This window comes from Cydia splendana, chromosome 5, assembly GCF_910591565.1.
Source record: "Cydia splendana chromosome 5, ilCydSple1.2, whole genome shotgun sequence".
NCBI lineage: Eukaryota > Metazoa > Arthropoda > Insecta > Lepidoptera > Tortricidae > Cydia > Cydia splendana.
This window is the reverse complement of record NC_085964.1, coordinates 23,620,915-23,633,972: the sequence shown is the minus strand read 5'-3', so window position 1 is coordinate 23,633,972 and position 13,058 is coordinate 23,620,915. Positions and strand designations below refer to the sequence as shown.

Below are 13,058 nucleotides of genomic sequence, written 5' to 3'. Positions count from 1 at the left end.
GCCTATTATTAGGTCACAGGAAGATTGTGAAGATTGGTGACCCTTGGTGCACGAAACTCGATTCTAGCTCTTCATCCTCGGAGGAAGAAAAAGAATAACAAAGCGTTCTAATTTTAATTGATTTGTTCCCTAGTGGCACCAATGTGGTATTATTAATAAAACCGGGTAAGTGCGAGTCGGACTCGCGCACGAATGGTTCCGTACCATAATGCAAAAAACGGCAAAAAAAACGGTCACCCATCCAAGTACTGACTCCGCCCGATGTTGCTTAACTTCGGTCAAAAATCACGTTTGTTGTATGGGAGCCCCACTTAAATCTTTATTTTATTCTGTTTTTAGTATTTGTTGCTATAGCGGCAACAGAAATATCATCTGTGAAAATTTCAACTGTCTAGCTATCACGCTTCGTGAGATACAGCCTGGTGACAGACGGACGGAAGGACGGACGGACGGACAGCGGAGTCTTAGTAATAGGGTCCCGTTTTACCCTTTGGGTACGGAACCCTAAGAAACGGTTTTAGTTGCTCTTTTGATATTTGACAGGTAATCTTGTACATTTGTAGACTTGCGCGCGGCACCTATGACATGACATGAAGTAAACAACGTATCTCAGCAGACGGCATGTGTTTCTATATACGGCGCGTGCGTTGTTTACCGCCTGACAAACAGACTGACAACTTAGCTAAATAAAAACCTGTTCTTGGAATAAAATGTTTTGGATGCTTTTTCGGAAATCGATTTATTTGTAGAGATGTTCGGATGGTCGAGCTTAAAAGTTAGGTATGAGTTACATAGAGACAGATTGAACGTTTTTAGAGTCTGGCTAGCCAAATTTTGTTGACATATATTTCCTTGTTGTATCACCAATTGTCTATGATTTAAAAAAAGTTATAAGTCTGTTGTCAAATTTATGTCATTCATTCAAATTGTTCGCGGTTAATAACGTGTTTATTTTAAATAATATTAATAATGACATTAATGACTATACCGAGTGAGGTCCGCAAACTATTATTTAAGCTCGTAAATAATTATGACAATGTGCGAAGTCGAAATGAAGCGTGGTAAAATGAAAAACTGCAATGTTTGCAAGTCGTAAACAATTTAGTAGGTTGGTGCTCTATATATATTTTGATACTTTAACTACTAGTTCTAACATTTGCCTATAACGTTGATTAAGTAGGTGAATTTATTAATACCTTAATCTCATAAACAGGACAAGTGTGTAAAGAAACGGATAAACTAGAAGTTCTAGAAAATATCAATAAAATCAAAACATTGGAACGTAAACGTGTGTTTGTCGTTGACTGTAGGTACTTTACGTAGTGGTAGAAATTATGTGCGCTGACTTTGAGTGCACGTCAACGTATGTTTAATTTATTTCCTTAGGTACCTACCTTACGTGTGCACAGAAAATCAAAAATATTTTCTAGTATCAAAACTGTAATTCCTACTACACAAAGTGTGACCAGCCCAAAATTTTTTGAATTTCCCACTAAAACTTTGTGTAAACTTTTTTCCAGACTCTATCACTAATCGAGCGGTCGAAATTCAAAAATCGGCCCCCAGAAATGCAGCAATGGCAGGAACTTAATTTATAAAGGAAACTGAGAGAGAGTGACATCGTCCAACGTCAACTCTTGCATATTCGAGAGATAGAGAGGCAGATACCGAAATTTTGATTTTCGTTTTTCGCGTTGTAGCCAAAAGTGTCTACAGAGAACCCACCAAACGGGAGTTGGCAGTAAATATATTAATGAAAACTTTTAAATTTTTTCAGATGCACATCCGCGTTCAAGAGGTCGCCGCGCGGCGCGTGCGCATCTCCTTCCGCGCCGCGCACCCCGCCTCCCCCTCGCAGTACTACACTGTGCGCGCGCTCGCTCTAGTCGCGCGCTGTCTCTGTCACGCGCACGCCAGGCATTGCCATGTTGATAAAAATGTAAGTTAAGATAATTGGCTTTACGTCTGGTCAGGCGTGGATCACTCCGCGATTTCGTCGCGTCGCTACAAACAAGTACATGCAGCCCACACCAATTTTGGTGTCTAGCAGTATTAGTCGCCGCGCACCGCTACGGAACGGACGCCTGCTCGCGGTTGCTCTTATATCTCTTGTAAAAGACACGTTTTGTTAGAGAGTGAACCTTCTGGACCTTAGTACTATTATTTATTCTGTGGTCTGGTCGAGCCGAAGTAATGATTAGGTAACAAAAAACAGAGTGCATTTATTTTATAAATGTGAAAGCAACTCTGTCTGTTAGGTACCACTGGTGGTAACACTGAAGGTAACCTTCACCCTTCACGCTTAAACCGCTGATCCGATTTTGATGACATTTGACATGGATATAGAATGAGGCCCGGGGATAGGCATAGGATGATTTTTATTAATCGTCATTTTCATTCCACGCAGACGAAGCTGCGAGCAGAAGCTAGTTCTAATAAAAACCCTATCACCTTTGTTTTAATTTCTTCCTCAGCTACAGAACAGCTAAACTTCTCCTCAGAACTACCTAAAATGTACCTTATCTCTATGTTACCAGGGTGCAAAATGCAAGTGCCTCCACGGCACCTGCGGCTCCCACTGCTCGCGTCCCTGCGAGACCCCCGAATGCTCGTGCGGGGAGCGGGGGGCGTGCCAGTTCGACGAGACGGGCGCCATATTGTGTGTTAACTGCACGGTTAGTTTACACTTTTATTATATAGGTGTCAGGGTAAATAAATAGTTACTTATATATATTCTATAACTAGTGGCTCTGTGAGCTGTAGACCTCGCGAGCAGAGTTTAAAACTGAATAAATGTATGGTTCCGTTGTTTTGAAGAATTTAGAGAATCTAATTTTACCATAAAAACTTAACTATCAATTGCTTACAAAATTCGGGAATTTGTTTAGAAATGCGACCTGTAGAGTAGAACATATGGACATACGAAACAATTTTTGGCTAACAGGCCAATTCAAACTTACACTGATATCAGAAAGACATCTAACTGATGTCATTTAGTTATCGTGCATTTCACTCGTTCTTGTCCGTACATGTATTGGCGCAAGCGAGACGCACGATGACTACTAAATAACATGATAAAAATATCATCCCGATGTCAGTGTACGGTCGATGCCCCTTAAGTATACACGTCGCCATACTAATTGTATAGAAAAGTGGATAGAGTTAGACCAAGAAAAGTCTGCAGAGATTTTGACAGCACACGCAGTGCCAATGTTATTTGTGCCAGTGTCAAAATCTCTGCAGACTTTTCTTGGTCTAACTCTACCTATGTTAGGAAACCAACATTACCTTTGAATTAACCTGTACGGTTACCATCAGTTTGTCACTGACATAAACGCCGTCGAGAACGTAATTTACTTTCTATACATCCCGTTTGTACTAATATGCGAGTGCGAGCGAGATGTATAGAAAGTAAATTACGTTCTCGACGGCGTATATGTCAGTGACAAACTGATGGTAACCGTACTGTAAACTGCTTCGTGCGCGAGCGTGGCCCATAATTTCCGAAAATCATTTTTTCTTCGAGGCAATTACTCCGTTCTCATATTTTGCGTTGCCCATAATTTCCCGAAATCATTCATTCTCGGTAGCAATTACTCCGTTCCCATATATTTTCCCAATGGTTTTCTTCCGCAATCGCCTATTTTTAATATTTTTAAATTAATCTTTTCCTTATAGTTTTCGTTCTTTTAAATATCTAGGATAATATTTTCTTGTTACTGTATGTTAATAGTGTAGTAATTATATTTGTTACTTGTAGGTATTTTACATACAACAAATATCAAAAACACTAAAATTAAAACATAATCTAAAAAACTACAAGTAAAAAACCAAACGCTGTCAGCCAATAACTCTAACCATACCTATCTCTGGGAGCAGATTCGTTTTTAGGGTCATCAAAAAAAAAAACCCTAACCTACCTATCTCTGGGAGCAGTTTCGTTTTTAGGGTCATCAAAAAAAAATAACCCCAACCTACCTATCTCTGGGAGCAGTTTCGTTTATACGGTCATCAAAAAAAATAACCCTAACCTACCTATTTGAAAAAAACCTGGTTATTTTTACCACTAGCATTAAAAAAAAGAGAAAATATGGAGATAGAGAATATTTAGTTAATGAAAAAAAAACCTACTGGTTATTTTAACTACTACTGGGATTAAAAAGAAAAGGGAATAAATTGAGAAAAGGAAAATTTAGTTTATGAAAAAATGTACACGAAAAATTAAATAAAGCGAAGAAATTCCACTGGGAAAAAATGAGAACGGAGTAATTGCCTCGAAGAAAAAATGATTTGCGGAAATTATGGGCCATTTTAGCGAGGCGATCCAAATTAAAAGGTTCAAAGTCTAACTAACATTATTGTCTAACTAACATTATTGTTAGTTAGACTTTGAGCCCGGGAAAGCGCAACGTACGAGCAACCTACAGCTAGTTCTAGCCCTAGGCAATGTTAACCCCTGCGATTTATGGATGGTGACCGCCCATGCTATAAACGTAAGTGGAAATTGACTCCTGGAACAGCCATGCCCTTGAACTAAAACCGCTAAAAAATGTTCAAACAAAAACTCAAACGAATACGCTTACCTCGCGCTTCGCGCTCGCTTGATCAATCAGCAATACGATGTTTAAGTGCAAAAAAAAATAAAAAAAATTGCATTTATTGGGGATCGAACCGGGTACCTATTCCCATATGCTTGCTTGTAAGCGTCTTTCCAACTGCGCTATGATAGCATTTAGATGAGCTGACGAAATTTGGTTACTTATTCTCGAATAAGAATTTAAATATCTAATCTAAAGAGAATAAAGTGTATAGGGGACGTGCATGAACTATAGGGGGCAGCACAGGAGCTGTCAGATCTTTGGCGCGAAGCGTAGATGTGTAGTTTATGATTCCGATGTAGCCCACGAGATGGCAGAAAATACTATGTACAAGGAAACGTACTTACGAGAACGGTAGATGGTAGCACTTGCTTTGGCAATGTACATGTGCACATATGTTTCCGATTCAGGCCACAAGATGACAGGCCCTCCAACGCGCACGGTCCCTATAGTGGGCGTGCGTGAACTATAGGGGGTAGCATAGGAGCCGTCAGATTTTTGGCGTGAGGCGTAAATGTGACGTTTATGCTTCCGATGTAGCCCACAAGATGACAGAACCTACTATGCATAAGGAAACGTACCTACAAGAACGGTAGATGGTAGAACTTGTTTTGGCAATGTACATGTTTCCGATTCAGGCCACAAGATGGCAGACCCTCCAACGCGCACGGTCCCTATATGTAGTAGAGGGTTATTGTCATACTAAATTTTGTAGTCACAGTAAATTTACTGCCATCTTTCGATACAGGATTAAAATGAAAATGAAAAAAAAATATCAATAAATGTATAAGGTTTACTCGGGTAATTCCGAATGTCGAAAACTGTCGGATAATTCCGAAAAGAGACTTTTATTATGATGGAATTAAGGGTGATTTTCATCTGATTTTCGGAATTATCCGACATTCGGTAATACCCGAATACACCTTATATGTATGGATAAATGATTTTTTTTATTTTTAGAACGCCATATGATTTTGACCCATGTTCTTTTACTGATATGAGTAAAAATTGTTAAATATAAAATGGTGTCGCCATCTAGACGAGCATAGGCCAAAGGTATGGCGCCGTATATTCAAGAATCAAATTTTCTTTAAAGCGCAAAAAGCCATCATCTGTTGCAAAAAATAAACGAATGCGCTTAGCCCGCGCTTGATAAATAAAAAATACGATTTTTTTCATTTTTTCAAAATAAAAAATAAAATAAAAAACAACAATTGATACGAAATTTAAGTATAAAAAAATACAAAAAGTTATGTAGCAGCATACAATTACTGGGGATGGAACCAGGGACCTCCCTATGCAAACAAAAAAGCGAACGTTTGCAAAATGCGCCATGATAGTTCTTACTAAAGCTGACGAAATTTAGCTACTCATTCTCAAGTAAAAACTAAATATCTAAATACCGCCGAAACCAGTGATACAAATTTTCTGAATTTTTGGCCTATTAATCTATAAACATATATCAAAAAGAAAAAACTCTTATGATATCGATACGACTATTTGTTTAGGCGACAGGTATCACGACTCCGCCATTTTTAAAAATTTCCAAAAACCGGATTGACAAAAAAAAATTATTTAGTCATAGAATCTGGTCACAAAATTTCATGAGAATCGGTTAAGAATTGCGACCTGTAGAGGAGAACATCCGGAAATACAAAACTAAATATCTAAATACCGCCTAAACCAGCGATAATTTTTTTCTGCATTTTTTGCTATTAACTCTGTAAACATGTCTCAAAAAGAAAAAACTCTTATGGTATCGATACGACTATTTGTTTAGGCGCCAGGTATCACGACTCCGCCATTTTTAAAAATTTCCAAAAACCGGATTGACAAAAAAATTTTATTTAGTCATAGAATCTGGTCACAAAATTTCATGAGAATCGGTTAAGAATTGCGACCTGTAGAAGAGAACATCCGGAAATACAAAACTAAATATCTAAATACCGCCTAAACCAGCGATAATTTTTTTCTGCATTTTTTGCTATTAACTCTGTAAACATGTCTCAAAAAGAAAAAACTCTTATGATATCGATACGACTATTTGTTTAGGCGCCAGGTATCACGACTCCGCCATTTTTAAAAATTTCCAAAAACCGGATTGACAAAAAAATTTTATTTAGTCATAAAATTCGGTCACAAAATTTCACGAGAATCGGTTAAGAATTGCGACCTGTAGAGGAGAACATCCGGACATACGAAAGCAAAATGCCCGAGTCAAAACGTAGACCTTCGCTTCGCTTCGGTCAATTAGTCGGTCAGTTACATTACTAAAAAAAATTAAACACATATTTTTTTCTTTTGTCAATAAAACGATAATTAAAAGATAAGATAAAACATATTATTTTATTGCACAGAAAGAATACAGTGGTAACAACACGAGTTTCTGGTAAGAGTTGTGCATAACTGACTTGATTGTTTTCAATCATGAATTGACACTAGTAGGTTTCGGTAGGTAGGTTTAGGTAGGTAGGTAGGTGGGACGTTTGAAAGCCTAGCGTTGCAGAATAAATGTTTACTTTAACTTTTGTGTTTTCAGGAAAATCTTGCAGGTCCTCTTTGCGACCGATGTCTGACCGGCTTCTACAATGCTGTTCCTGACGGTCCCTGTCTGCCGTGCGAGTGTGACCCTGACGGCTCTGATGGTAATTTTGTTTTTATGGGATATAAGTAGTTAACTTTCAGAATTCTCTGTTTTATAAAATGTAGGCGTTCAAAATACCGTTGACGTTACGTTGGCTCCACTTTTTATCTCTATCAAAATGTCTGGTAATGTTCTATTCCAAGTACCTATATATACTCTGGCACACCTACTTTGACAATAGAAAAAGGCGCGAAATTCATATTTTCTTTATGCTTATTTTTTTTTATTTGCCGCCTTTTTCTACTGACAAGGCGGGTGTACCAGAGTAAAAAACAAAATCCATAAAACCAAGACATATCAAGAACTCGCAAAATTCTTTGTTTCTGATAACCTCTTTACTGGGCAGCTACTCTAGCTTCCCGCCGGATAAAGGTAATAACATTAGTACCTATATGTAGAACAAAAACTGTTGTGCTTTCGTAACTCTCCTTGTCTAGTACTGTTTTCTAACCCTAGCTCTTAGTCTACTAGTACCCATAACTTTGCTCATTTTGGGGCTAGTTCGATCTATGTTCCTCGGTCTGACAACAAATACTTTTCCCATTCCAGGCTCCTGCACCTACAGCAAGCACCAAAAGTCCTGCAACTGCTTCCTCGGTTTCACCGGCCCGCTATGCGACGCGTGCGCAGACGAAAATGCAGTGTTCCCTTATTGCTTGGTCACCGAGCTCACCACGGGAGTTCCTGAGTGCAAGTGTGATGTCCGTGGAATAGTTAATTCTGAAAGGGTGTGCGAAGATATTTGTGAATGCAAGGTGAGATTTATCTATATATCTTGTGGTAAGTTTTTCTTTCTTTATAAAGTACTTACCATCGTCTTCACTGATATCGGATAATTTGCAAGCCATATTACAAAAATAAGGTTCAATGTAGTTACTAATCCAGTGTGATTAATTTATTTTATTGTTTTTTGTTTTTTTAATTGTTTTTATTGTAATTCGATTGGTCTATTTAAGTGTCTCAATTTTGATTATTTATTGGCAATGACCTGACATATTTTTTATTGTTGTAATTATTTAATTTTAATCTATAATGTTTATTCATTTTATAAATGTAAATATAAAAAAACAAAAATCATTTAGCTGACATTTGTTTCTTTAATTATTTTTCTGTCTTAGATATAGGTATGACATATTGTATAATGTAATATAATAGTCGTAAGTCTCATGTAAACGTTTTGGTGCTACACTGTCAGTTTATATTGAAATAAATAAATGAAATGAAATGGCTGATAATACAGTCAGCATAAAATAGGTGAGCAACGTCGCGCTATCCACCGTAAGAGTTACTTACCTACTCTAATACTTAACCGACACTGACGCTCCAACCAATTTTAAGAAATTATCGTTAACGATGTGCTGCCCTTTAACTAGGGTAGCACATTTTCATAAAAAGAGTCAGCAGTCGGCGCTCTACAGTTGGAATGATATGTTTTTAAATTAGGTACATACAAATTATCGGTTTACAGGAGAACGTGGTAGGCGAGCGGTGCGACGCTTGCGCGCCGGGTCATTTCGGATTGCGCGCGGATCTGCCTGAAGGGTGTCGTCCGTGCTACTGTGCTCACGTCACTGACTCCTGCGTCGAAGATCCGCAGCCTGGTGACAATGTAAGCACATTTCAAAATTACAAAGAATATTATTAATATTACAAAGAATAGTGTTAAATTACAAAGAACATGTACGTGCCTCTATCTTGGGTTTTTAGGCGTTTTTCTGGGACGATCGAATTTTGTGTCGGCAGCAAACTAAGCTCGGAGCATATTTTTCAGCAAACTAAGCTCGGAGCATATTTTTCTTTCTACCGATTACTCACTTCAAAATGTCGAAGAGTTCAGTCAACTACTCTCAATGAACGAAATAATTACTTCGTGTTGCTATAGTCTGTTTTTTTAACCATCTTCTTCTCAGCATATTCGCGTCCACTGCTGAACATATGCCTGTTTCATGGATTTCCATGTACTGTATGCGGCCGTGCTATGCCAGGATTGCCAGATCGGCCATGCCGTCGTGTTAACCTTATAGAATATAATATGGCGTATTACTATGTATATACTTAGTTACAAAAATAGACTATAATAGAACCATTTCCATTATTGTTCACAGATGGTGTTCCCATTAGGAGAAGCGTGGCTTGTAAGCGACGCAGAAGCGAACGAGACCATAGAACCATCTGTGGAGAACGAGAAACCTTTTCTTATCAGCTCTTATGAGGTGGGTACCTAATGCGTTAGGTGGCGCTGTCAGTTGCTTTTTTATTGCAGGTAACAAGGTATAATTAAATTAATAAATATACCTTACAGAGTATCATATACAACGTATGTTCATGATGGGGTTAATTTTCCGTAAGGGAACATTATGGAAAATGTACACTTTAGCAGTAAAATTATTAATACTAAGCATGATTTATGCCAGTAAAATGCACTGTAATTGTTGAATTATTGAATTCAGTGTCACCACATTATTTATATGGTGACATGTATGGTGCTGTAGTTTCCTAAAATCTTGCACGAGGAAGGACAGTAGCGTCAAAATTACCAAATATTACGAAGGGTGAGTCAAAAGTGGGCAAAATATGTAATTATAATCACATTCATGATTTCTAGAAAACAAATCAAGATTGAGTATTGAGTATGAGCACTATATAGTCCATCGATTTTTACTTTATCTGTATCTTTCAGGTAGAACTCTGGGATTCCTTCTACTGGTTGACAACAGTGTTTAAAGGGGAACAACTATCATCATACGGGGCTGAAATCCGGGCTGCGCTGTTCTTCGGCGTGGTCCGAGGTGACACCGGTGGGAATCCCACTACTGGGCCTGATGCTATACTTATTGGTGCTGGTAAGTATTCTACTGTGGCGATAGATAAGATGCTTCTTTGATTAGATCGGATACTGGCGGAAACCCTATTGCTGCGATAGATGCTACCTAGATGACGAAAACCCTACTAGTGCGAGACATGCTATACTAATAGCAACTGGGTCTGCGTCTGGGACTTTTTCTGACGGCAGAATTCAACGGAATTGAAATCCGGGTTGTTTTATTCTTGTATGTATGTATGTGTTTTATGTATGTATGTATGTATGTATAAACTCTTTATTGTACAAACTCTTTGTTGTTTATTCTTCGGCGTGGACCGGGTTGACACCGGTAGGAACTACTGGGCCTGATGTTAGACTTATTGGTGGTGGTAAGTACCCTGCTGCTGCGATTGATACCGTCTTTGATTGTATAGAATACCAGCGGAAACCCTATTGCTGCGAAGATGCTATACTGATAGCAAGTCTGCGACACTGACGAAAACCCTACTAGTGCGATAGATGCTATATTTATTGCTGCTGGTAGGCTTGGGACTCTTTACTAAGGACAAGGACAGTATTTAACGGAACTGCATTCCAGGCTGTGCTGTTATTCGGCATGGTTCGGGGTGACACCGGTGGGAATCACACTACTGGGCCCGATGATATACATATTGATGCTGTTAAGTACCCACTGCTGCAATAGATGCTAACCCTATTGCTGCGAGAGATGCTACCTATATGACACTACATAGTGCGAGACATGCTATACTAATAGCAACTGTGTCTGCGTCTGGGACTTTTTCTGACGACAGAATTCAACGGAATTGAAATCCGGGCTGTTTTATTCTTCGGCGTGGTCCGAGGTGACACTGTTGAGTACCCTACTACTGCTATAAATGCTTCTTTGATTACAAGAAGCGTAGGATACCGGCGGAAACCCTATTGCTGCGAATATGCTGTAGAACGGGGTAAATAACTACCCAATTGCTGCGATAGATGCTTCTCTGATCACAACAAGTGTAGGTTGTTCCAATAATTGTTCAATATGACTATCTCCATCACCGTTATAACCACCCCACACAAGAGTCTTTTGAGCGTCGACGTCTAGACAGCGCTATGGAAAATGGCGGCGTTGCGCAGTTGCGCCAACGCTGCGTCGAGCAGCAGCCTTAGAGTTGACTAAACGCCGACGCTCGGGAGACGCTAGTGTGGGAGGGATGGCCTCTAGTCATTCTGTATCCATGACCCATTATTCACCCAGACATTAATTTCCAGATGGAACGAAGCTATACTTCAGCAACAGAACTCACGAGACCACAGGGGAGCTGGTGCTGAACCTGCCACTGTCTGAAGGTCACTGGTTCTCCAGCGAAGGACCGGTGTCGAGAACGCAGCTTATGGACGTGCTGAGTGATCTTAAGGCGATCATGATCAGGGCGCATTTTCATATGGATCAGGATGAGGTATGTAAGACACTATTAAATTGTACAACTTAATCGCGTATTTAAGTTTTAAGATTTACTTCCGACGTTTCGAGGACGGCGTAGTCCCCGTGGTCTCGGAGAAGACTGGCTAAAATTGACATCAACATCTTCTAGCCGCGCGAGTTTTCCGAACTACCCGCACTTGTTTTTGTTTATCAGTTTGAACGTTTTGCGCACTAGGGAAAGACACTGTTAGGATTTTTACACATTATTATTTACTGAAACGAAATTATAAACTGAAATAGATAATCATATACATAAATAGTTACCAAGCCCTCCGGACTGACGCCGGAATCGAACCGGCACGAGTCAAGTACCTACTTTACAAAAGTGAATGCAAAACAAAACAAAAGATGGTTAAATATATTTAAGATTCCACTGTCATTTAGTTAGCTGTTGGATCTCCTTATGTAAATAAATAAATAAATGTTCTTCATTCCCAGGTCCGTCTAGACTCAGTACAGATCCTCGGCGCAGCCGCAGGCGCGCGTGAAATATGCGCGTGCCCACCAGGCTACGCGGGCGCGCACTGCACGCGCTGCGCGTGGACGCATGCGCGCGTCGCTCGAGCGCGTGACTCGTTGCCTGCTTTCGAGTGCGTCCCTTGCGCGTGTAATGGTCATGCTGGGTGCGATGATGGTATGTTACTTTTTTTATATCGGTTCCTGGTCGTATTAGGGTCGGATCGGACACTATGAAAACGCTTTAACAGTGTTCGAATGAGGTTGGCAACTGTCAATGGTTTGCATAGATGGCGCCATCATAGCTTGCCCCTTTTTCTATGAGATTTGGCTTAAAAGGCTGGAATCCAGGCCATTAAAAAAATTGACACAATTCTAGGGATTGACAGAGCAAGGCGTCATCTGCTAAATAATTCGACCAGCCAACCCCATTTAAACTAAACCGCGAAAAAAGTGAGTGAGTTTAGTTTAAGAGAGTAAACCGTAAAATTATTTAATGCTTTAAGTGTTGTTGTTAGTATTTAGGTACCTAATAATAAACTTATTCATATTACAGTAGAGGGCGCCTGCGGGCCTTGCAAGCACAACACCACCGGCGCGCACTGCGAACGCTGCTTGCCTGGACACTACGGAAACCCAGTGCAAGTACGTGGGTACATAAACTACCAGACTTCATTTATTTTACTGTACTATGACTTTAACTCTTGTGTACTAAATAGCTTAGTGTTGACTTTTAACAGCCTTAAAATAGGAGGACGTTCTCAATTCGTCGCGATCTTTTTTGTAATTTCTCGGAAATGGTCCAGCCCATTTCGGAAAATAATTTTTTGCTTTATCCATTTTCATCTCGTCAGGATATGATCATTTGATCAATCTCAAGAATCTAGGGGACTCTTCAAGTATTTTAGACACAGCTATAGTGATTTGGATATTTTTTAAAGTAATTCGTGCATTCTCTCTCGGAAAGCGACATTTACTGTACCACTTAGTAAAGACTTGCTAAATCCTGATAAAGACTGACTATTGTTTTGTTAAGAATGTGAAGTCGTTAATACGTTTTTAATTATA

At 39.4% G+C, this 13,058-nt stretch overlaps 1 protein-coding gene across 1 annotated transcript in view; it reads left to right on the top strand.

Annotated features, from left to right (window-relative positions):
- The window catches only part of LOC134790362 (laminin subunit alpha-2-like), a 45,524-nt gene extending 32,788 nt beyond the window's left edge, over positions 1-12,736 (top strand). Inside the window, exons 4-14 of the mRNA XM_063761131.1 lie at positions 1,778-1,939; positions 2,502-2,675; positions 7,138-7,243; positions 7,792-7,997; positions 8,711-8,851; positions 9,348-9,455; positions 9,923-10,085; positions 11,321-11,508; positions 11,973-12,168; positions 12,547-12,635; positions 12,731-12,736. Coding sequence (XP_063617201.1) covers positions 1,778-1,939; positions 2,502-2,675; positions 7,138-7,243; positions 7,792-7,997; positions 8,711-8,851; positions 9,348-9,455; positions 9,923-10,085; positions 11,321-11,508; positions 11,973-12,168; positions 12,547-12,635; positions 12,731-12,736 — 1,539 coding nt within the window. The remainder of the gene's footprint in view (positions 1-1,777; positions 1,940-2,501; positions 2,676-7,137; positions 7,244-7,791; positions 7,998-8,710; positions 8,852-9,347; positions 9,456-9,922; positions 10,086-11,320; positions 11,509-11,972; positions 12,169-12,546; positions 12,636-12,730) is intronic.
- Positions 12,737-13,058: the final 322 nt, after the last annotated feature.